The sequence below is a fragment of the Phymastichus coffea genome, unplaced genomic scaffold, assembly GCF_024137745.1.
Source record: "Phymastichus coffea isolate CEN01 unplaced genomic scaffold, Cenicafe_Pcof_1.1 PCOF00004, whole genome shotgun sequence".
Taxonomy (NCBI): domain Eukaryota; kingdom Metazoa; phylum Arthropoda; class Insecta; order Hymenoptera; family Eulophidae; genus Phymastichus; species Phymastichus coffea.
Window position 1 is genome coordinate 12,480,343 of NW_026706815.1, and position 22,879 is coordinate 12,503,221.

A 22,879-nucleotide genomic window follows, 5' to 3' on the forward strand; every position below is an offset into this window, starting at 1 on the left:
CCGTCCAGCTTGTCTGCGTCTACCAGTAGCTTCAGAAGACATATGCCGTTCTTCGTCTTCCTCAGGGTTGTCACCTGCACGTGGCTCTCTTTCGGGTCGATCGTCGTCCGTATTTTTCGTACTATATCGGAGTACGTCGTGGCCGTGCCCAGCTTGATCAGGACAGCCAGTCCTCTTTTCCGGTGGGCCGATCCACCTCTATCAGACCGATTCTTTTTTGTCTTATCTGTTCTTTTTCGTGTTACCGTCTGCCAGTCCTTGGTCGGTTCCGTCGTCGGTGGCCTCTTTTGTAAGGGCTGCGGCGTGGTTCCGGTCAGCGAACGTTTCCGTTTCGTCCGTGGCGTCTCTTCGTTATTTTTCGCTGTCATGCCTGTATTCCTGTTGTCTTGGAGACGTCTTCCTGAAACTATGTCCGATCGCTTGTACAGCGCAATGTCCACAGGCTCGAGAATTGTCGTAATTCCCATCTGTCATATTCATGTTATTTTGCACGTTTGCTGCTTTGGCCATTTTCGTCGCCGTCTCTTGTATGAGCCATAGCAGTTCCGTCACGTCTCATGTGTCGTTTGTCATTGTGGGTGTTCATCCTGTGGTCAGTTCTTGGCTGTCAGCGGCAGAGGCGTAGCTCACCCCGCTGCCACCGCTGGACACGCTGTCCGTCCTCTGTCGTCTTGGTAGGTTTAGTAGGTTCTAGTTCATGTCGTCCTCCTCTTCCCCGTACACAAAGTACGGCCCTCAAAATCCCAGCCGCTGCCCGTGGTCACCGGAGCTTTCACCCGATCGGAACCCAGGGTGGATTCCTCCTGAGAAGGGGTTACTACTTGAGGTAAATCTATGTTTTTTTGTGCATGTTCATACTCCACGAACCGCGTTGGAACAACGCAGGGCCCCTAATGTCCCCCTCCTCTACTCTGTGTGTTCATTGTTCCCCCCTGTAGAGTGTGCGTGATTGTGAGTGCCCATTGTAGCAAAACCGAGCTTCGTTCACGGGGAGAGCCCGATTAGAGGGATCCCCTCCATTTGCTTTCGAGCGGCTCCATTTATACGAGTCCCCGGCATTCGCTCTTTCGGTAAGCTCTGTTTATAGGGTCGCCGAGCATTCATTCATCACGGTTTGCCAAGAGGCATATGTGTGTGTAATGTGTGAGTGTAGGTGTGTGTAAGTGATTAATGGTTGGGCACATCGGCAGAATACCATTATCTTTTGCGTCATTTGTGAGTCATATCTTCCTCTTGGCCGTGTCCGTTATAGCGTTGCTGCTCAGAGCATTGACGCGACGGACGACGTTTCCACCGGGTACGGTCGTGGACATTGGAAGCTAGCATTTGCCCAGTGATGTGTAATCACTCACTGGACCGGCCCGGCAAGAATATGATTATTATTGTTATAATAAATATAACTACTTGAAATAGTAATAAATAACATATACAGGGTATTTCAAAAGTTCGGAAACATTTAAAAATTTTCCATAGTAATTTTTCAAAATGGTCAAAGTCATTTTTGGATTAACTTTTCACAAGAAATCCATTGGTAACCTTGAATGTGACCTTGAGAGTGATCTTCAAGGTTAGTCGAAGGCCAACTTTGATTTTTAATTGGAAACCCTTATTTTTCATCCCGGATTCAGAAAGAGGGGGAAATTCTAAAATTAGATAATGTAAAATAGTTAGGGTTTGAGTGATCTCACAGGTCAAGTAGGGAATAAGCCTAATTTTTTATCTCAATCTTTTCATCTGAATAATCGGGTAAGGGTAATGTTTAGCAAAAATTATTTTAGACAAAAATTGTTTGAATTCGACGAAGCCATATTCCCCTGACTTTACCTTTGACTTTGAAAGTCATGTTCAAGTTTATTTAAAGGTCAATTTTGTTTTTTTTTAAATGGATTTTAGATCCCGGATTCGGAATGAGCAGGAAAATTAACATTCAAGTAAAGTTTTTTAATCTGTTCTTTTTCGATTTTATTAAATGCTGGTCATTTTTCGGTTTCAAAAATAGTTAAGATCTGAACGACTCCCAAGGTGACTTTCAAATAACCTTTAGAATGATCTCCAAAGTCCGGAGTTTTAAGACACCCTCTATAGGTACCTAAATATTTTAACAGTTCTTTTTAATAAACATTTTATATAATCGCATCTGGATAAATTGTCAAAAAATAAAAGTACACGAATAATAAAAACTGTACAGCGTCGACAGCTCAATTGAAAAAATATTACTAAAGCTAATTTAAAAATTCTTATACACAGTAGTGGCAATGATGGTAATGGCGATAGTATTTTATAATATGTATAAGACATTAAATTAATTTTTCAATAATTTTTAACTGTTCGTGTGTTGCAGGTTTAACATATTGGCAACCGGCATCGAAAAACTTGGAACATTTTAATTGTTGGAAAGATGTTCCAGGACACTTGCAAACGCAAATACGTCCAAAGATGTTTCCTCCTAACAAAGATGAAGCTGAAAAGTATCACCTGGAAAGATGGTTTGTTTCTAGTGTTAATTTTTTAAGTAAAAAGTCGTTAAACGATCTGTTATATTTGAATAATATTTGTTAATAATATTTGATATAACGATTTGGAATATTTGAAAGCTCGTATTATCAACATGCACACTTTGAAAAAATCTTGCCTCTCGTCAGCCATTACTTTTGAAACATAACATCCAATGATATGATGTTCACTTAATATAACGTCAATTATTTCTTCTGTCTATCCCTATAAAAGTTTTTTCCTCTATTACATTACCTTTTACAACATCAAATTTAAAACTACGCGATTTATATAAATTATTTAAAAAAACAGCTTTTTTAGTTATATGCTCACAGTAATTTTTAGGCAGTTTTTTTACCAGCAGTACAACGTACGAAATTTCTAACGTTTTACAATTCTTTCATGATGAGAAACCGCTTGTGCTTTTAATATTATCTATGTAATTATCTGAATATTCTTTCAAAAAAGAGATGTTTTATTTCTTCACTATTGAGAATGATTTTTTTTAAGAACATTAGTATTTAAGTATGTGAAGTAAAAAAATATTATTTTGTTTAGTTTTATATTCGCGTTTTTAGTGATGAACATAAATTTCTTCAACATTATCGTCTTTTCATTGAGTTTTAAACTGTATCATTAACATTACAATACAGAAATGGTGGAAAATATCTTAGTATTATATACAATACTCTATTATAAACGGAAATATTATGATTTTCTATATTAATATACGTTAAATTTTGTAACGGGGTTGCTACTATTTGATTAATTTCTATTCGCGTACTCGTATCGAATAGCGCACACAATTATCTATGTTTAATACGGGACTCGGAGAGCAAGGAGAACGGGTGTCAGTCAACCAACTAACTACAAATACGGAAAGAACGCTCCGAAATTACTGTGAATATCATGTACGAAAACTTTTAGTATCTTTCAAATGCTACATTAGAATCGGCCCGCGTGTTTATGTTTACATCGGCGCTCGCTCGACAACAACATGCAGTGTCGGGACGCTCACTGCTCTTTATCCGTAGAGCTATTACATGCACATTTCGCTTCGAGTGATTAGCGGATTAACAATTGTATCACGACCGCGAAATTAAGCTGGCCAGCTTACCCTTATTTAGCAGACGTACGGAGACAAGAAGTATGATTCGCACGCTCACTGCGGGAAAAAGTCTGTCTTCCGTTACTCGCGGATAGCGAACGCGCACACACGTGGTTTCGCCCTCGATGGCGAAACACCTCGCACGCTGACGTTCGGCTTCGCAGGCGATGGCACCGCTTCCACTGGCTCAGGTCAGCACTCCGGACAGCTCGGTAACAGCGGTCACTGGTATTCGGCTCTAGTTCGGACACTTTTGTTGCGGATTTCTATATTGGCGGCTTGCGTATCGGTAGCTGGCGTCGTAACCACGGGCGAACGTGATGATGGTTAGTCCCTCACTGGTTCATTTTCAATCGCGCGCGTTCCGTCTGCTCGTGTGCCGAATTCCGTCGTTACATTTTTCGTCTCCCGGCAAGTGCTGCCCCCCCTGCAGACAGCAATTAGGTTAGAAAATTAGCGCTAATTTGACGTTTACCGTCACAATTTATATCAATGAATAAAAAAAATTTATCTTGTGAAAGAAATGGAAACTCGGGTGAAAATTGACTGTCCTTCATCCGAGAATTTTTATTTGACTACATTTTCATAGATGATAAATTTTGTAATTATGGAAAGAAGGGAAATAGTGATAGATGAAAAATCACTTAATTTTAATTATATTCAGCCACGTTTCGTCAGCACATTTGATGACCTCTTCAGGCTTTATTAATAGAAAAACAACAAATTATTAACAATAGCCTTTACACAAGTAATTTTAATAGTATATAATTAAATGTATATGTGTATACCTGATTTCTCTCGTAGTCAAATTATTATAGACTAAAACGAATAAATCGTAGCACAGTCAAAATTAAAGTGAGAAATCAAATATTTCAACTCATATATACAGGGTGTCCAAAAAGTTCCGGGACACCCCAGTAAGTCCTGAGATATAACTATTTCCGAGGAGATTAAGGTCATTCCTTTAGTAACTTTGAACGAGCAATCCAGTGGTGACCTTGGTTTTTACCTTGAGCTTGACCTTTAAGGTCATTTCAAGGTCAACTTTTTTTTTCAAATGGGAACCCCTATTTTTGACAACGGTAATCGAAAGAGCGGGAAATTTCACGTCCAAAACGGTATTTTAAAATTTTTTTTCATGGCCTTGAGAATGTCGATTTAAGGTCAAATGCTTGAAAAACTGCCTAAAAGCGTTTTTTAATTTTTAAGATATCGAAAAATGACCTCTCAAAATTTGTTCAGACCAGAGTGGGCCACCCAATGCACCAAAAACCTTTGACATTTAACCTCATTTTGAAGGTCATTTCAAGGTCGAAGTGTTTTTTATAATGGAAACCCCTCTTTTTGACCCCGGATTCGCACGTAGCACGAAATCCGACGTTTGGATAAGGTATTATGTTGAGTTTCGATTGATCCACGACGTTCATCGCTAAGGTCATGTGAAATTTAGATCCAATATTATTCGCGAAACATTTACAAAATGTTTCGGGCTAAATTTATTAAATTCTACTGGGAGCATGTTCCAGTGACCTTATCCTTGACCTTCAAGATCATTTTAAGGTTATTTCAAGGTCACCTTTGATTGTTTGAATAATAAAGTAACGGGTTATCCAAACCGAAAGTCAAGTTGTTTTAAATGAGGAGCAAGCAGAGACATAGGTACAGATTTTTTGCCGGATAAGTTTTTTCCACTCACTGCGTTTTGAATGTTTCTTTCTGATTTCGCGCTATGTGCGAATCCGAGGTCAAAAATAGGGGTTTCCATTACAAAAAACACTTCGACCTTGAAATTACCTTCAAAATGAGGTTAAATGTCAAAGGTTTTTGGTGCATTGGGTGGCCCACTCTGGTCTGAACAAATTTTGTAGAGGTCATTTTTCGATATCTTAAAAATTAAAAAAACGCTTTTAGGCAGTTTTCAAGCATTTGACCTTAAATCGACCTTCTCAAGGCCATGAAAAAAAATTTTAAAATACCGTTTTGGACGTAAAATTTCCCGCTCTTTCGATTACCGTTGTCAAAAATAGGGGATCCCATTTGAAAAAAAAAAGTTGACCTTGAAATGACCTTGAAGGTCAAGCTCAAGGTAAAAACCAAGGTCACCACTGGATTGCTCGTTCAAAGTTACTAAAGGAATGACCTTAATCTCCTCGGAAATAGTTATATCTCAGGACTTACTGGGGTGTCCCGGAACTTTTTGGACACCCTGTATACTCTTCATCTATTGTCCCTTCCTCATCGATCTTAATAAAGGCTTATAGATGTGACTAAGATATTGTATATCCTCTTTTCTATTTAACGTGTTTTTATGTAAGCCAATGTGTAACATTTCGGATATTTTTCGTTTCTTATAATTCTTTTCATAATCCAATATCTTAGCTTTTCGCAGTCAAATTTGTGTGAGAACATTCTTATATGTGTAGCTACTACGGTATCTGAATCAATGTTTTTTTTTGTGTTCGTTTAATCTAATTTTTACGGAACGTTTACTTTCACCTATATAGACCGCAGAACATTGTTTGCAGTTAAAACTGTAGACAATACCAGTGTTGTCTAATAAATCAGTTTTGTCTTTTCCTAAACGGATAAACTCTTGTAATGGTTTTTGTAATAAAGGGATAGGCATAATGTTATGTTTTTTTAACACAGACGAATATTTTATGAAGATGTTGCAATTATTAGGAATAGCGACTGTAGGTAATTTTTGATTTTCTAATTTTTTAGAATTATTATTCCCTTTTTTGTATTTATTGATACGTTTTTGTATATGTTTTTTGATAAATAAAGATGGATAATTATTCTTTTTCAGGATATTAGTAATTATTTTTAAATTGTTGGAATGAAATTTTTTGTTAGCAAATAAAAACACTCGGTCAATTAAATTTGAAACTATAATAACTTTTTGATGAATTGTATGTTCTGAGTTAAAATTCAAAATTCTGTCATTTTGTGTTATTTTCCTAAACCAATCAAATTCTAATTTATTATTATTTCTGATCAATTTTAAGTCAAGAAATGGAATAAAATTATTCATTTAAATTTCAAACGTAAATTGTAGTCTATTATGATAAGATTACCTACAGTCGCTATTCCTAATAATTGCAAGATCTTAAAAAATGTTCATCTGTATTAAAAAAACATAACATTATGCCTATCCCTTTATTACAAAAGCCATTACAAGAGTTTATCCGTTTAGGAAAAGACAAATCTGATTTATTAGACAACACTGGTATTGTCTACAGTTTTAACTGCAAACAATATTCAGCGGTCTATATAGGTGAAAGTAAACGTTCCGTAAAAATTAGATTAAACGAACACAAAAAAAAAACATTGATTCAGATACAGTAGTAGCTACACATATAAGAATGTTCTCACACAAATTTGATTGCGAAAAGCTAAGATATTGGATTATGAAAAGAATTATAAGAAACGAAGAATATCCGAATTGTTAAACATTGGCTTACATAAAAACACGTTAAATAGAAAAGAGGATATACAATATCTTAGTTACATTTATAAGCCTTTATTAAGATCGATGAGGAAGGGATAATAGATGAAGAGTATATATATGGGTTGAAATACTTGATTTCTCACTTTATTGTAACTTGACTGTGCTACGAGAGAAATCAGGTATACACATATACATATAATTACATACTATTAAAATTACTTGTGCAAACTCTATTGTTAATAATTTGTTGTTTTTCTATTAATAAAGCCTGAAGAGGTCAGCAAATATGCTGACGAAACGTTGCTGAATATAATTAAAATTAAGTGATTTTCCATCTATCACTATTTCTCTTCTTTCTATCATTACAAAATTTATCATTTAAAAAATCATAAGAGAATCAAGACAGTATGTTACGTTTACATTTTCATAGCTTTTGTAATAACAAATAAAACCCCCTTCTCAATTTTTATCGTCAATTTTATAAAAATTTTCCGTTGTTGAGACTCTATGTATTCACCTCTAATAGTGGCATACGTGTGATGCCGTAGCTCAATGAAATTTTTATAGCTAGAGTGCATTAGTTCAAAATCTCAGCCATCAATTAAATAACTTATGTGGATCCTGGATAAATTTGAGTTGGCAACGTCTTTAAATTTGTTTGACCTTGAAAATTCATCTAACCAGTTGAGTCCTTACTAAAATGATATATAAATATAAATCATACAGATTAATAAAGTAATATAACATTCAAAATAGGTATTCCAAAAAAATGACAATATTGCAACGAATAAGATTTCCAACTCCATTCGCTTGACTATTCGAAAACAACCGGCATAATTGTGAAAATAAAAGAAATTTTTCGTGACAGATATCAGATAAAGATTTATTTAATCAAAATATACGAGAAAAAGATCATATTAGAAATTATAATCAATGGTGTGAGGAATATGTCAAAAATAAATCATAACTACAAAACTTCCAAACTAATTCAACGTTCAAATTATTATACACTGCCCGTCAATCACTTTTGCCATGCTTACCTCAAAATTAGGCAAACTTCAAAGTTTTGTATCTCGGTCGGAAATCATCGTATCACAAAAAACAGCAGGGCATTTTAAAGGTAATTGCAAAAGCTTCCATTTAACCCATTAAGGACGGGACGGACACTTTTTCGTGTCCAACTTCAAGCTACCACCAAGCCAATAATTTAATTGCAAAAAAATTCGTGAACCACCGTTTCCTATGTTTTTAAGTATGCTCTTTCCGATTATGACACTTAATTTTTTCTAAAATGAATTTTTTCATGTAAAATTTGAAGATTAAAAAAAAAGCACTGATTTTTTGGAAAAAAAAATTTTTGTGATCGAAATTTGTTTGCCTTTCGATTTTTTTATGGGCTTAAAATTCATAAAAAAGGTGTCCATGATACCTTAACTAAAAAATATCGAACTTACGAAAACCTAAATATATATATTTTTTAATAAATTTGCGTAAATAAACAAAAATTTCATTCACTAACTTCACCAATTTTTATCTCGAAAACTATCGACTTTCATGAAAAGTTTATAAGAACAAAAAATGCTTAGAATCAGTCAAGGAACACGTCTGAATTTTTTCAGATTTTTGGGGACCATTTTTAGTTTTTTCGAAAATGGCCATTTTTGAAAAAACCAAAAATGGTCCCCAAAAATCTGAAAAAATTCAGACGTGTTCCTTGACTGATTCTAAGCATTTTTTGTTCTTATAAACTTTTCATGAAAGTCGATAGTTTTCGAGAAAAAAATTATCTAAGTTTGAAAAAGCGTTCTTTAGCCGGCTAATAACACTACCGTTGCCCAGCTCTTACCACGGGGAGGTAAACGCATAATCAAGAGCCTCGTTTTTTTGTTTTTGTTTTAAAATTGTTTTTTTTGTTTTTAATTTATGTTTTTTTTTTCTTTTTTGTTCATTTTTTAAGTTTTTCTTGTTCATTTTCTTTTAATTTTCTTTTGTTTTGTTCATGACGTGTGGAAAGTAAGAAAGCAGGACGAACATAAGTAAATTTCACAGTTTTTGCACATTTTTTGTGTCCTTGCGTTACATTTCTCAAAATTTTGACAATATCCTTTCTTTGCAACATGTACACTTTCGTGCTTCTTTGATTTAGCTAGATAGGATTTTGCAATTTCCAAGGCGATCGATTTCGTTCCTACTTTATCATCATGAACTAAATTTCGAAGAATTGACGCATTAGTAATTGATGATTGTATCAATCTTAATAATATAGGTCACGTCCACTTTTTCGATCTGAAAGAAGGATATAAATTGCTGCAGTGAGCATCATGTTGATCAACTCCACCCATATAATCATTATACTGTTTCACAACTTTAGGAACTGGCAAACCTACTTTAGAGTGATCTTTTGAAGAATAACGTCATGGCCATTTTCGAAAAAACTAAAAATGGTCCCCAAAAATCTGAAAAAATTCAGACGTGTTCCTTGACTGATTCTAAGCATTTTTTGTTCTTATAAACTTTTCATGAAAGTCGATAATTTTCGAGATAAAAATCGGTGAATTTAGTGAATGAAATTATTGTTTATTTACGCAAATTTATTAAAAAATATATATATATATATTTGGGTTTTCGTAGGGCCGATATTTTTTAGTTAAGGTATCATGGACACCTTTTTTATGAATTTTAAGCTCATAAAAAAATCGAAAGGCAAACAAATTTCGATCACAAAAATTTTTTTTTCCAAAAAATCAGTGCTTTTTTTTTTTAATCTTCAAATTTTACATGAAAAAACTCATTTTAGAAAAAATTAAGTGTCATAATCGGAAAGAGCATACTCCAAAACATAGGAAACGGTGGTTCGCGAATTTTTTTGCAATTAAATTATTGGCTTGGTGGTAGCTTGAATTTGGACACGAAAAAGTGTCCGTCCCGTCCTTAATGGGTTAAGACGTGCAGAGACTTAAAAATGAAAATATGTGTTTTTTGCAGTAAAAAAAGTGATTGAAAAAATTTCAATTTTTTTAACCTCGACTTAAATCAATTCCAATTTAGAACCAGGCGGTGGAGGGCAAATCGATTGGAGGGGTTCGGAGGGTAATGTCTTTCCCTTTAAAATTAGCCCCCGCGGGGTTCTATCCGATGTTTTTCAACCGAGTTACGGCGTTTATTGTAAAAAAATAACCTTTTTTTCAATCCTCAATTACTTCGACTTGCGTACGTTTTGAAAAAAAATGTCAAGGAGAAAAAAGTTTCATTTTGTGCCCAAGAATACGAAAATAAAGTCAAAATAAAGAAATAGAGAAACAAATTTTTTTCGGTTTTTTAGCGCATTAAAAAAATAAAGGAATTCAATTTTTCTTTTACGCTTCGTTTTAAAATGTCTAGGGACATAGTAAATCACAAAAAAACTAAAACTAAGCGTAAAAAAAAAATTAAATTCCTTTATTTTTTTAATGCGCTAAAAAACCGAAAAAAAACTTTTTCTCTATTTCTTTATTTTGACTTTATTTTCGTATTCTTGGGCACAAAATGAAACTTTTTTCTCCTTGGCATTTTTTTCGAAAACGTACGCAAGTCGAAGTAATTGAGGATTGAAAAAAAAGGTTATTTTTTTACATAAAATGCCGTAACTCGGTTAAAAAACATCGGATAGAACCCCGCGGGGGGCTAATTTTAAAGGGAAAGATATTACCCTCCCAACCCCTCCGGTCGATTTGCCCTCCACCGCCTGGTTCTAAATTGGCATTGATTTAAGTCGAGGTTAAAAAAATTGAAATTTTTTTAATCAGTTTTTTTACTGTAAAAAACACATTTTTATTTTTAAGTCTCTGCACGTCTTAAATGGAAGCTTTTGCAATTACCTTTAAAATGCCCTGCGGTTTTTTGTGATACGATGATTTCCGACCGAGATACAAAACTTTCAAGTTTGCCTAATTTTGAGGTAAGCATGGCAAAAGTGATTGATGGGCAGTGTATATCAAATAATAAATTACCAATAGTTGCACTCACAATTTCAAAGTGCTTTCTAAACAATGTCAAAATGAATTTTCTTTCAGTGAAACTGAAATTGTCAACTGTGAAAATTATAATCAATTATGTGTATCACGATGCATGATTTAGAAAGGACTGAAATATAAGTAGTAATGACGTCAAAATTTCAAGTTAATCCTATTATGAACAAGGCTAGTATCTACTAGATGTGCATAATGAAATTATATAAATGACCAAATTATTCTTAATGAATTTTATCGGTTTAGACTATTTAAAATTGCATTAATTTTCGAATACTGCTTACTAAGAAAATATGTATCTTCTTTCCTGTTGATTGTGTTACTGTGACTATTAATGTGTGACATTTTAGAGATTAATCTTTTTTTATAATTACTTTCTCTGTCTAGAATTATTGTATTATTCCAATCAAAACTGTGATCCGGATTTTTAGAAATATGTAATGGAATTGGTAAAATGTTAGTTCCTATTGATTTTTCATGTTCATTTATTTTAATTTTTAAACTTCGTTTTGTTTCACCTATGTATATAACAGGAAATTATTTACAGTTAAATTTGTATACCACACCAGTTTCATCCCATTTACAACTATTATCTTTGCCTAATTTTATGATATTATTTAATTTGTGACTATCTGTAGGAACACATTCAATATTAAATTTTTTAAAACTATTACTACATTTGTAAAAAAAGTCATGAATAAACGGAATTGGTAAAATGTATTATGGTCACAATCATTCTTATTGAAACAATTAAGTATCTGCAACGGTAGTCGATTCGATTAATTGACACGTTCGCGATTCGGTAGCACTTGCGATGCAAGAGCGAACGTCTAAGAGAGAGAGGGAGCGCATGAGAGTTCAATTTTTCAGTTAAGCCTCAGCTGTTGTCGATAAAACCGCCAAAAGTTTTCCACTGTGTTTTGCCGTTTGCCAATTCAAAAAGTCAAAAGTTTTTTGTCTTTTTGATTCGCGCGAGTGATAGCGAGGTGTTAGATTAGTAGCAGCAAACTGCAGCACAAGTGAACAGCAGCATTAAGTGCAGCAACAGTCGATTTGGTGCGAGGACAACCAGCGCAGCCTTTCCAGGGGAAGAATTCGATTTTCTTCAACAATTACGATTGATCACCATAATTGTACCGCAGGGTAGGTGCACCTCCCTTTTTCTGCGCGACAAAATACTTGCGATAGTATTTTGTCAATCGCGACAGTTTGTGTGTTTGCACCAAACGTTAGTTTTCGCGGTAGAATTTTGAATTCTCTCTCTCTCTCTCTCTCTTTCTCTCTCTCTCTCCCTCTCTCTCTCTCTCCCTTTCTCTGTCTCTGTCTCTCTTTCTCTCTCTCTCTCTCTCTCTCTCACATAGCGATCGTCCTCACCCATTATGGGTGACGCGATAGTTAGGCGTTCACCTGCCAACTATTGCGACAGTTCTTTGTGCCGATATTCGCGCGGTTGCCACGGCGATATCATGCCAAGTAACGAGTAGACTGATTGTCGGATTTTCTTTGTACTGTAAGTTAAGTTGAATGTGTAGAATATCGGATTAGATTTGGAATTAATGAGTCTAAACCCTTTATTTTTCCTTTCTCTTACTCTATTCCTCTCTCAACGCTCAGATCGTCATTGCCTCTCTTCCCCGCCCTAAATAATTGGTGACGAGCCGTACTATCTCATTACAATTATATCGAATATTTATTGTAAAAACGACCTTTTTATGTTTATGTTGTTACTATTAAAGAAAGGCTCTTGTGGTTCTAAAAAAAATGAGTCCTCACACGATTACATATTTTTATTAGTTACTGATTTATTCTTATGAGTTAATTAAAGACGCCCAAAGTACGGGACTATAATTTTTTTCGGCCGAAGGTATCGAGTTACAAAAGAGCTGAATCCCTTTGTCGAAACGTCAATTTTGATAAATGATTAGAGGCAAAAGAAAAAATTAATTTTTAACCTTTATTTTTTACTTCAACAAAAGGTGCACTTTTTTCAATAAACAATTAGATTTGCGGCTTTCCGATGCATTAAGGCCCCAGTCCCATAGCTACGTATGAATGCGGACGCGAATCGCAACTCTAGTAACATAACTAAAAATATCTAGTTCGATTATTTAGTACCAACTCTACCAGTAGTGAGCAAAAGTAACTGTTGTTTAAAACTGTAGCGCCGAACGTACCACATTTAATGAACGCTTATCTAACCTTTACATTATTGTAGTCTATAAGAAGGCAAATGATAGAGAATTGATAGACTTACAACTACAATTAGTGGAATTAGGCCATAATTTTACGGAAGTACTTGAATATATGAGAAGAAGAAGAAAATATATATAAATGACATGTATTAATCATCCCAAAAGCTTTTTTTACATTAGCATACTCATCAATAAGCAATATTCATGAGAATTTGAAAAGTAAATTGTAGACCTGACATTTGAACATTAAATGTGGTACGTTCGGTGCTACAGTTTTAAACAACAGTTACTTTTGCTCACTACCGGTAATGTTTGTACTAAATAATCGAACTAGATATTTTTAGTGATGTTACTAGAGTTGCGATTCGCGTCCGTATCCGTCCGCATTCATACGTAGCTATGGGACCGGGGTCTAAAGAAATTTCTTTTTTAGAAATTTATATAGTTAAGTTTAAGATGAATATTTTGAAAATAATTTTTTATTTTCGACCAATAAGAGCCGAGAGCAGTTTTTTTTAATCGCTATTATTGTAATAAGAAAAATTAATAAATTGGATCAACGAGGTTCGCTTATTAATACGTTACATTTTCTCATTCCGATACAAGGCTTTTCGTATTTTGGGTCTTTAACAATGATAATGAGATTTTAATTTAAGCAGGAGAAAAACTGTAGATCGGGACGGTGGTTGGATGGTCTATTCTGTGCGCTTGGAAATACTGAAAGTCCACGTTCAAATAGATGCTTCCCACAAAAATCAAGCTTATTTCGTGAACTAATGCATCAATATTATGACTGCCAGCCGTATCTTAGTTTTTTTTTATATTAATTTAATTATTAAATATGACGAACGGAGTGGGAACCTTCCTGATTTTCCACGATGAAAACGCATTCGAAATAAAGTGTTTATATAAACTTTGATAGTGGCCCGAGCCTGCGTACTCGGCCTTACAATCGACGCTCTATCCTGCTTTGTCCCACGCGCATGTGTTGACAGGAGCCTACGATCATCGTGTATACATCATGAAGCGTTATCATGCCGATGAGAGAAGAGGGCCATGGGATCGCGTCTGCATCCTATTCACATCATAACTAATGAATTTTTCCCTTTCCAATTAATTTAGGCATTAGAAATTATGAAATAATATTTGTTGAACTTGAATATTTTGATTTCAACAATATATCAAAACTAATTTTGGCCTCTCAAAACCTCTTATCGAGTTTTCGCTCCGGAGCTTAGGTTAAGCAGAAAATAGAAAAAAATAAAAAAATATGTTAATTTTAATGAATTCACTGTTATTTAGCGAACTTTTATTATAAGAAATTAATCTACGAATTTATACAACATGGCGTGCGAGATAACAAGCATCGCTCTATTTTTATTATATTTTATTATTAGATAATTATTGATAACTGTATTTTGCGGCGAATTTAATTATAATATTGATTATTAATATAAGTAGTGTATAAGTTATGTATTGATCGATTATGGTTGTTCCAACTTCAATTAATTAATAATTACGACATTTTTAATTAATCTTGGCTCCGAATGATACTTGAAGAGCCATCTTACGAGCTAAGGCCTGTACCCTTGCGTCCGTGCTCTCGATTTTCTCCACGCCCCCGCTCCAATCAGGGCCCGAAAATCTAACGAGGAAAATCTAAGTACCAGTGAGTGAGTACTGAAGGAAGCACAAGGATAAGTCAACCAAAAAGTAAAGCAGCCAAGAAGACAAGAAAATTAAGAAAAGATTGAAGGAAGCACAGGAGTCCATACACCAAGAGTCTAGACAAGAAGAAGTGAACGAAAGAGCCAAGCAGCCAAGCAGCGAAGTAGCAGAACAGATAAAATAAAAAAAAGATCGACCAATACAGAATAAAGACCTGAAAATTAACCGTGTCAAGTTTTCAATAAAAAAGAGTAAGCAATCAAAATTTAAATTTTTTTTTAACTTATCTATCTCTCCTCTCTTTTAGAAGTAGGTCACAAATCAAAAAATTTCCCTTTGTCGTATTTGGAGACTACTTTTGATAGGCTCCAAATACAATTTATATTAGGAAAACCGGGTTCTACTATTGATAGGACCGAGGGTACTTCCCGCTCTCGGATTACAACTATTGATTAGAATCCAAGAGCAGAAGCACAAGTTTAGTGGTACTGTCCCCTTCGGTGTTAATAATTTTCGAATAGTGATCCCGCTAGTTTAGAGAAATCGCAGACTAGCAACAACAGAACCCTGAGACTGCGCCAAGCCTCAGGTGCACCTGAGATGTGCCGTTGCCACGACGTCACAATATCGATCAATTTTTTTCAATTTGGGGTGGCTTCAAAATGTATTAAGTCTATCCGTAATTACCGTATTTATTTACCGTAATTCATTATTAACTATACCTATCTAGCTAGTTTGAATAAAACGAAAAATACAGTTGGCCGGTCAACAGCACTAGATCTTTCAAGATTAATATCTTTTATAATCGATTATATAGTTAATAATGAAGAAAACTGTCAATTTTCATTAAATGAAATATTAAAGTAGTACACGGATAATATAGATGATATAAATATTCGCAGTCTTAAATATCACTTATCATCTCATTTTGATAACGAAATAGTGTTTTATCATTTCAAGGCTGACCTACATATTAGCTTTCGGGCCGCTTATAATAATCAACTTGACGACGAATGGTATTTAAAAAAGAAACACAGTGCAGAATAAGAGCGAATAATAATAGTTGACATATCTGCTAAAATTATCGCAGAAGATGTACGTGTTCATCATTATTTAACTATCCATTATGAAAATAAAATATTTTTTAACAAAATGATTCCATGGTAATTGCACGTACCTTCGCATCTGCATTTTTCTGTTAAAACGGTTACTAAACCGGTCTATGTCTATGCGTAAAGAACCGAAGTGAAATTTGATTCATATAACATGCTCAGTCAGCCTTTTACATATAAGACACGCAAACGCTTGGGCTTGACGCGCATTTGCAACACGGAGCGCTATAAAAATTGAAAAATTGCATATACTACCAGAAATATCAAACTTATAAACTTTTTAATTGAAATAATTTCCTTTGGGATAAAGTAAACGTTGAAGATGTTGAATACAATGAATTTTTGAATATAGTATTATTACCTGATGGTTACCATTATATTTCAAAGAGATGGTTATAATTAACAAAAATTAATGTTTTCAATTTTCTACATTTATTTCTACATTTATTTCCTAATCTTATCAATTATTTAACTAATTGTTACCGAAAATTCTAATGAATTATTATATAAGGGTGATGTAATAAAAATATAAAACTTTTTCTGCACAATAAAATGTACTATTCAAAATAGTATATTTTTAAAATGTATTTAAATTTAATGTAGCATAAAATTTACTATTTTATATAGTAAAATTTTGAAATAGTAATTTTTCCTATACATCGCGTGCCTGACTGTTCTTATTTTATATAGTAATTTATACTATTTTCATAGAAAATTTTATTATAACATTTTTCTTGGTGAATGGATGAAGATAGTAAATGACTTACTTTCTTTACCTTCTTCGCTAAAGAACCTTTGCCAATTGTCGTTAGGTTAACTTCATCAATACTATTAACATGATTAGCAATAATTATAGTAGTAAGACTCAAAAAATTATCGGCCATTGTAGAAATATACGCTTGTTGTTAAATGTAAAATTGATGAAATATCAAATTAACAACGCTTCTAGTTTTCTCCTGTCCGCTTCACGCAAAAGACGCACTTCGTGGAAAGTAAATACACTGATACGATATACGTAAATATATTATAATTGATAATCGGCTACTTAATCAGTAACTAAAAAAAAATAAAAAGTAAAATTAAAGAAAAATGGACAGTAAATCAAACGAAAAATAAAAAACAAAATAAAAGAAAAATTAAAACTAAACTAAAGGATCACGGTGGCTCAGTGGGTAAGAGTCCAGGCTTCTGTGCAAGAGGTCGCGAGTTCGAGCCCCGGACATGTGAAGATTTTCAGAAATAAAATTTTCATGTCTATTACCGCGATTGTAGTGGTTCGGATTCCACCATAAACTGTAGGTCCAGTCATGATGCGTGTTAAACTTTATCCTCCTACACCATTAAAAAAAATGATCGGTCAGGTGATTCTGCATATTCATGACTATAGGGAACCAAAACTTATGCGTACAGGTACTTAGTTCACCTCTGCAGCCTTCCACGTGGACGTAGTTCTTGAAGTAACAATAACAATAATAGAGTACTCAATCATTAACAAAAGAACAATGAAAAGTAAACTAAAAGAAAAATGGAAATAAAAGAGTAAAATGCGCTAATATGCGATCCTCGCTGCTCTAAGTCCAGACGTTGACTGAACGATATCATGTCAAATGTAGTTGGCCAATTCAATATAAGTCTATCCTATTCGCTCACGTAAAATACGGAATTTATTGAAAGTAAATAGAATGTCGAAAACAGGGATCGTTTGTGTAATAGAAGTCGGCTGCCACGCGCGAACACAAGGTTGTTTACGAGTATAGTTCCTCTCTCACTCTCTGCTATGGCTTTTGAAGAGTAACGAACTGCGGTGACTTTGATAAGAACATCGACGGGCGACGTTGGTTTTTTTACAATGATACTGCAAAGGTATCAACTTTTTACTATGACTAGAGGTGATCATGGCACTTGAACATTAAGAGAAATTTTTTTCAGAAAAATTCATCAACGTGTTTTATCAAAATGTCAGCAAGATAAAAAGATTTTATAAAAATCTTAATCTATCGTTTTCTTCAAAACTATAAACTTTAGAAAAAAATGTTTAAGAACAAAAATGTCTTAAAATTAGTCAAAGAACACTGTTAAATTTTTTCAGAATTTTTGGAGAAAACTTTTGAATTTCGAAAATTTCAAAAAATCCAATTTTTCAAAAATACCTAAAAAATTTTTGACAAAATTTATGAGTGTTCTTTAATTACTTCTTCGCTCATTCTGTGTATATACATTGTTTTTTTCTACTCTTAATATTACCCAGAAACAATGGCGTAGAAGTCGTAGAACTTTGTCTTTTTTGACGTGCTTTTTTCATGAGTCCCCTTGCCTCTCATTTTAACATTTCTTTTATGAGTGCGTTTTTGCCCAACAATTATTGCATACATATAGATACAATTTTTCATAATGGATCCTTGTTCTTATTAGACATTTTTCATTTGAACAATTTTTTAATTTGTCCTTATTAAATCGTGTATCAACTGTTTTACTTGTTTGACTTTTTTGAATATAATTTTTTGCTTATTACTTATTGTTATTTAAATAATTAATATATATTCTAATTTAATTAGGTTATTATATGTAACATAATCAAAGACGTGTAATATTACGAAAATTAATCACCATAAAATTTTATTTTCACGATAAATAATTTTTTTATTTTTCCTGAACATTCTCCGTCCTTAAAATTAACTTTAAATCAACAATTTTTCATTTATTTTCGTTTTTATGGAAGATATTTAATTAAAAATAATAAAGATATTGTAACAGTAATATAATAATTATTATTCATCTTTGGCTTTATTATTGATCTATAGTAGATAAAAAAACAGTTTCTAAAAGTTATACTTAACCTTTATCATTTTTTGTTCATTAACTATATTTGAATTTTTGAAATAGTATCAAATATATTTTTGATTAATATAATTAATTGTTTTTTATAGTGTAGTAAACAGAATGGATAATCTTCATTTTGAACCACCTCACAAGTAATCATGTTTGAAAACCATCCAAGCAAAATGTGCGAAATGCTAAGCATTCATTCGGAAAACAAATACTATGGCCAAATATTTTGAAAATAAAAAAGTTACTGAGGAATTCAGTAAAAGGTTTAATTTTTGTTCAGAGTGATGATGTTATTTGCTGCAAATATCGATCTCTGTTCCGAGCGCTTACCAGTCGAAAAAAGCTGCATCATCATCTAATGACATTGAAGAAAATACTTTACAATCATTAAAACAAATCATGTACAAAATAGCCAGTAGCAAATCAATATAAAATACTAGTGAAACAATAACAGACAGTCAAGTTCAAAACTATTGAACAAAACAATCAGTATTTGAGTGATGTTTTAGTATATCAGCCACTTTCTGAATCTGTGATTGGATATGTTTCTATGCCCTTTATTAGGGTAACTGTAATTCATAGATTTTGATTCATATGCAAATGTAAAGATAGAATTCAAGATGTGTCGTTGGAAGTTCGAATACAAGCATTTATCGCAAGAAACATTTTCAGCTCTCAAATGACATGTTGTACTTGTATTCTTCTTATACATAATTTTCTGAAGATGAAATGCAAAAATTAAAGATTGTTCCCAATAAAAGTAGTGTCATAGCTACAGAACTTTGAAAATTCATGGATATATTATCAAGTAAAACAGACTCCCAATTTCATGACCATGTAGAAAATTATCAGATTACAAACGAGCGCCTGGAAGCTCTCACTAGCTATTCAAGGAAAAATATTTTTGATCTTCAAAATTTGATAATATTGATAAGATCCTCTCAAACACGTAATATATTTCAAGGCTTGGTAATGTTTTTATTCAAAATGCACATTGGTAATTCAAATCTCAGCTATTTTAGGCTTGAAGAAAAATAAGTCATAAAACTCATAGATAGTGTTTTCAAAATATTTAAACAAAAAAGTCTTCAAAAAATTTCGGAATTGCTGCCTATTTGAGAAAATTTTTTCTTAGCCAAACATTTGAAACGGCAAAAAGGCTGCATAATATAGGAGATGGAATATTAACATTAATATGTGACGGAACTTATTTGCGTTACATAAAAAGTAGTAACAACTTTCATTAACGTAAGTCATATTCGGGCCAGAAAAAAACCCCACTTTGCAAAGCATTTACCATTTGTACTACAAATAGTTATGTAGTGGATAAACTTGGAACTTTTATGACAAATCTCAACGATGCCCAAATATTGATGAAATCATTTAACAACCTGAGGGATTAAGTAGAATATTCATAAAAAGTGACATTTTTATCCTAGATAAAGGTTGCAGAGATATTCAAAATCCCTTAGAAGAGAAAGGATTCATTGTTTTGATGCCAACTTTGAAAGATAAAGAAACACAACTTATTACCGTTGCATCAAATTCATCTCGATTGGTAACCAAATTTAGATAGTTTATCGAAGGAAGCCATGGACTTATAGAGTAAATAAATAGGCTTCTACATCACCAATTTTATAATGCTATGGTACCTAAAGCTGGATTATATTGTAAAATAGCTTGTTTCTTACAATATCTGTTTGATAAAAAATTGAACTCCGACGTCCTATTGTTAGATCAAATTACACAGGTACACAAAAAGAAGTAGGCTGTTCCAAAGATGGCACCTATGTACCCTTATATTTTTTGGTGCGCTGAATTCGGATGCACCGTCAGAATTGGCCCTACATCCTTCAGTTACTCGTAATCAAGGTAAACTACCCCTAAAATCGGAAAATCTCTTCTAAACTTGGATTCTTCCGTTTAGAATACATTTTCATAGATAAGTTAGACCCCAGTGTAATATTTACAACTACAGTTCTGTATTTTAATGGGCTGAAGTTGAATTTTGGGGTGTCAGAGCCATGCAACCCCCTAAGTCTGCAAAAAACCACCCCTAATACGGAAAAATTCTTGTCACGAGAGTGAACGATACCGAGAAGAACGCATGGATCAGCTTCAAAGCAGTAGCACAAAACTTCCTGGGAAATCAAAAAAGTGATCAGTATCAGATTCTAGTTAATGAACTGCTGGAGAATTATCAGAAATTGGGCTGTTTGATGAATTTGGAATTACATTTCCTGCATTCTTATCTGGACTATTTTCCCGCAAATCTCGGGGACTACAGTGAAAAACAAGGTGAACGATTTCATCAGTATATACAGGAAATGGAACGTAGATACCAAGGAAGATGGGACATAAACATGATGGCAGATTTCTGTTGGATGCTGAAACCAAAGGAAAGAAGAGAAAAAGAAATCCACTACACAGATCGTCAAAGAGACGAGGGTTCTGTACAAACGAAGAAAATGACGAATTTCTGAAATAAGCTTACGACTATTTTGATACAGAATCAGTTCATGCAGACGCAGAGTAATTTTTTGACTATCAGAATTTTTCTTACCATTACTTTACAAAGGAAATTCTTTTTCTTTCGAATTGAAATTCCTATAGTGTGTTCCGAATGAAGGGACAGTTTTTTTCAGACTTACGGAGCTGCGAGTTTCGAAAATTTCTAAGTCTTGTTCTGCCTCTGAGAGTACGTACAATTTTACTCTTTTAATTCAGCATTTGATATTCTGATACCATTACCACAGTTTTTCGTTTAGACAGGGAATTTTCCAAATTAGGGGTAGTTTCCTGCAGACTTAAGGGGTTGCGAATTTCAAAAACCTATAAAGGATGCTCTGCACCTGAGTGTACGTGCAACTTTATTTTCTAAGCTTGGCACCGAATACTCCGATCCCGTCAATCCCTACAATTTTCTACCGTGATCAGAATTTTTCCGTATTAGGGGTGGTTTTATGCAGACTTAGGGGGTTACATAGCTCTGACACCCCAAAATTCAACTTCAGTCCGTTAAAATACAGAACTGTAGTTGTAAATATTACACTGGGGTCTAACTTATCTATGAAAATGTATTCTAAACGGAAGAATCCAAGTTTAGAAGAGATTTTCCGATTTTAGGGGTAGTTTACCTTGATTACGAGTAACTGAAGGATGTAGGGCCAATTCTGACGGTGCATCCGAATTCAGCGCACAAAAAAATATAAGGGTACATAGGTGCCATCTTTGGAACAGCCTACTTTTTTTGTATGCCTGTGTTATTGATAGAATCAAACACATGAAGGATTTTGAATGAAACACCTTTAGTCGACAAAGTTGAGAAACAAAATTGGAATGCTAAAAGAGTACTATTCCAACAATTATCATCAAATGACATGTCAGGTTTCCCTAGAATCTCAGTAAACAACTTGAAAGTGCTATTGATAGGAACATATCAACTGTTATAATCTATTTCATACCTAGCTGAATTGCTTCAGGACAACACATTTAAGTTACATTATTTAAAGCAACAGTCCAAGGTTATAAAGTTTGAATTGTGGTTCAGACAGATCAACATCAAAACCTCTAAAGCCTACATAGACTATGCTTCACATATTGATGATATGAATGGTTCGAACGGTACTGTTGCACTTTTACGAACGGTAACAGAACTGTTGATTACTGCTCTCATATTGCCGCTGTGATATATTTCCTAAGTTATGCCCAGTATTTCTCACACATGGTTAATCCAGCTGGAATATTGACCGAACTATTTCATTTTGAGTAAGTCAATCGGCTGATTCAAGAAAACAGTGATGATAAAGACTAATTTTATTCTTTTAAAATATCTCTCCAATTTTGTATATTGTATTTGTAAATTAATTGTTCATAAGGATATAAGAAATTTATATATCTTGAAATTATACTTCTTTGCTATAGAAATCGTAAAAGAGTTGTTAGGAATCAAAAATTTATATGCAAATGTATGCATAAATACAACAAGTACAGTATATTTATGTATATACATAAATATA

At 33.5% G+C, this 22,879-nt stretch overlaps 1 protein-coding gene across 1 annotated transcript in view; it reads left to right on the forward strand.

Moving 5' to 3' along the window:
• LOC131666910 (tRNA (cytosine(34)-C(5))-methyltransferase) overlaps window positions 1–22,879 on the forward strand; it is a 304,687-nt gene that overhangs the window by 178,079 nt on the left and 103,729 nt on the right. Inside the window, exon 7 of the mRNA XM_058939987.1 lies at window positions 2,342–2,486. Within this exon, the coding sequence (XP_058795970.1) occupies window positions 2,342–2,486 (145 nt within the window). The remainder of the gene's footprint in view (window positions 1–2,341; window positions 2,487–22,879) is intronic.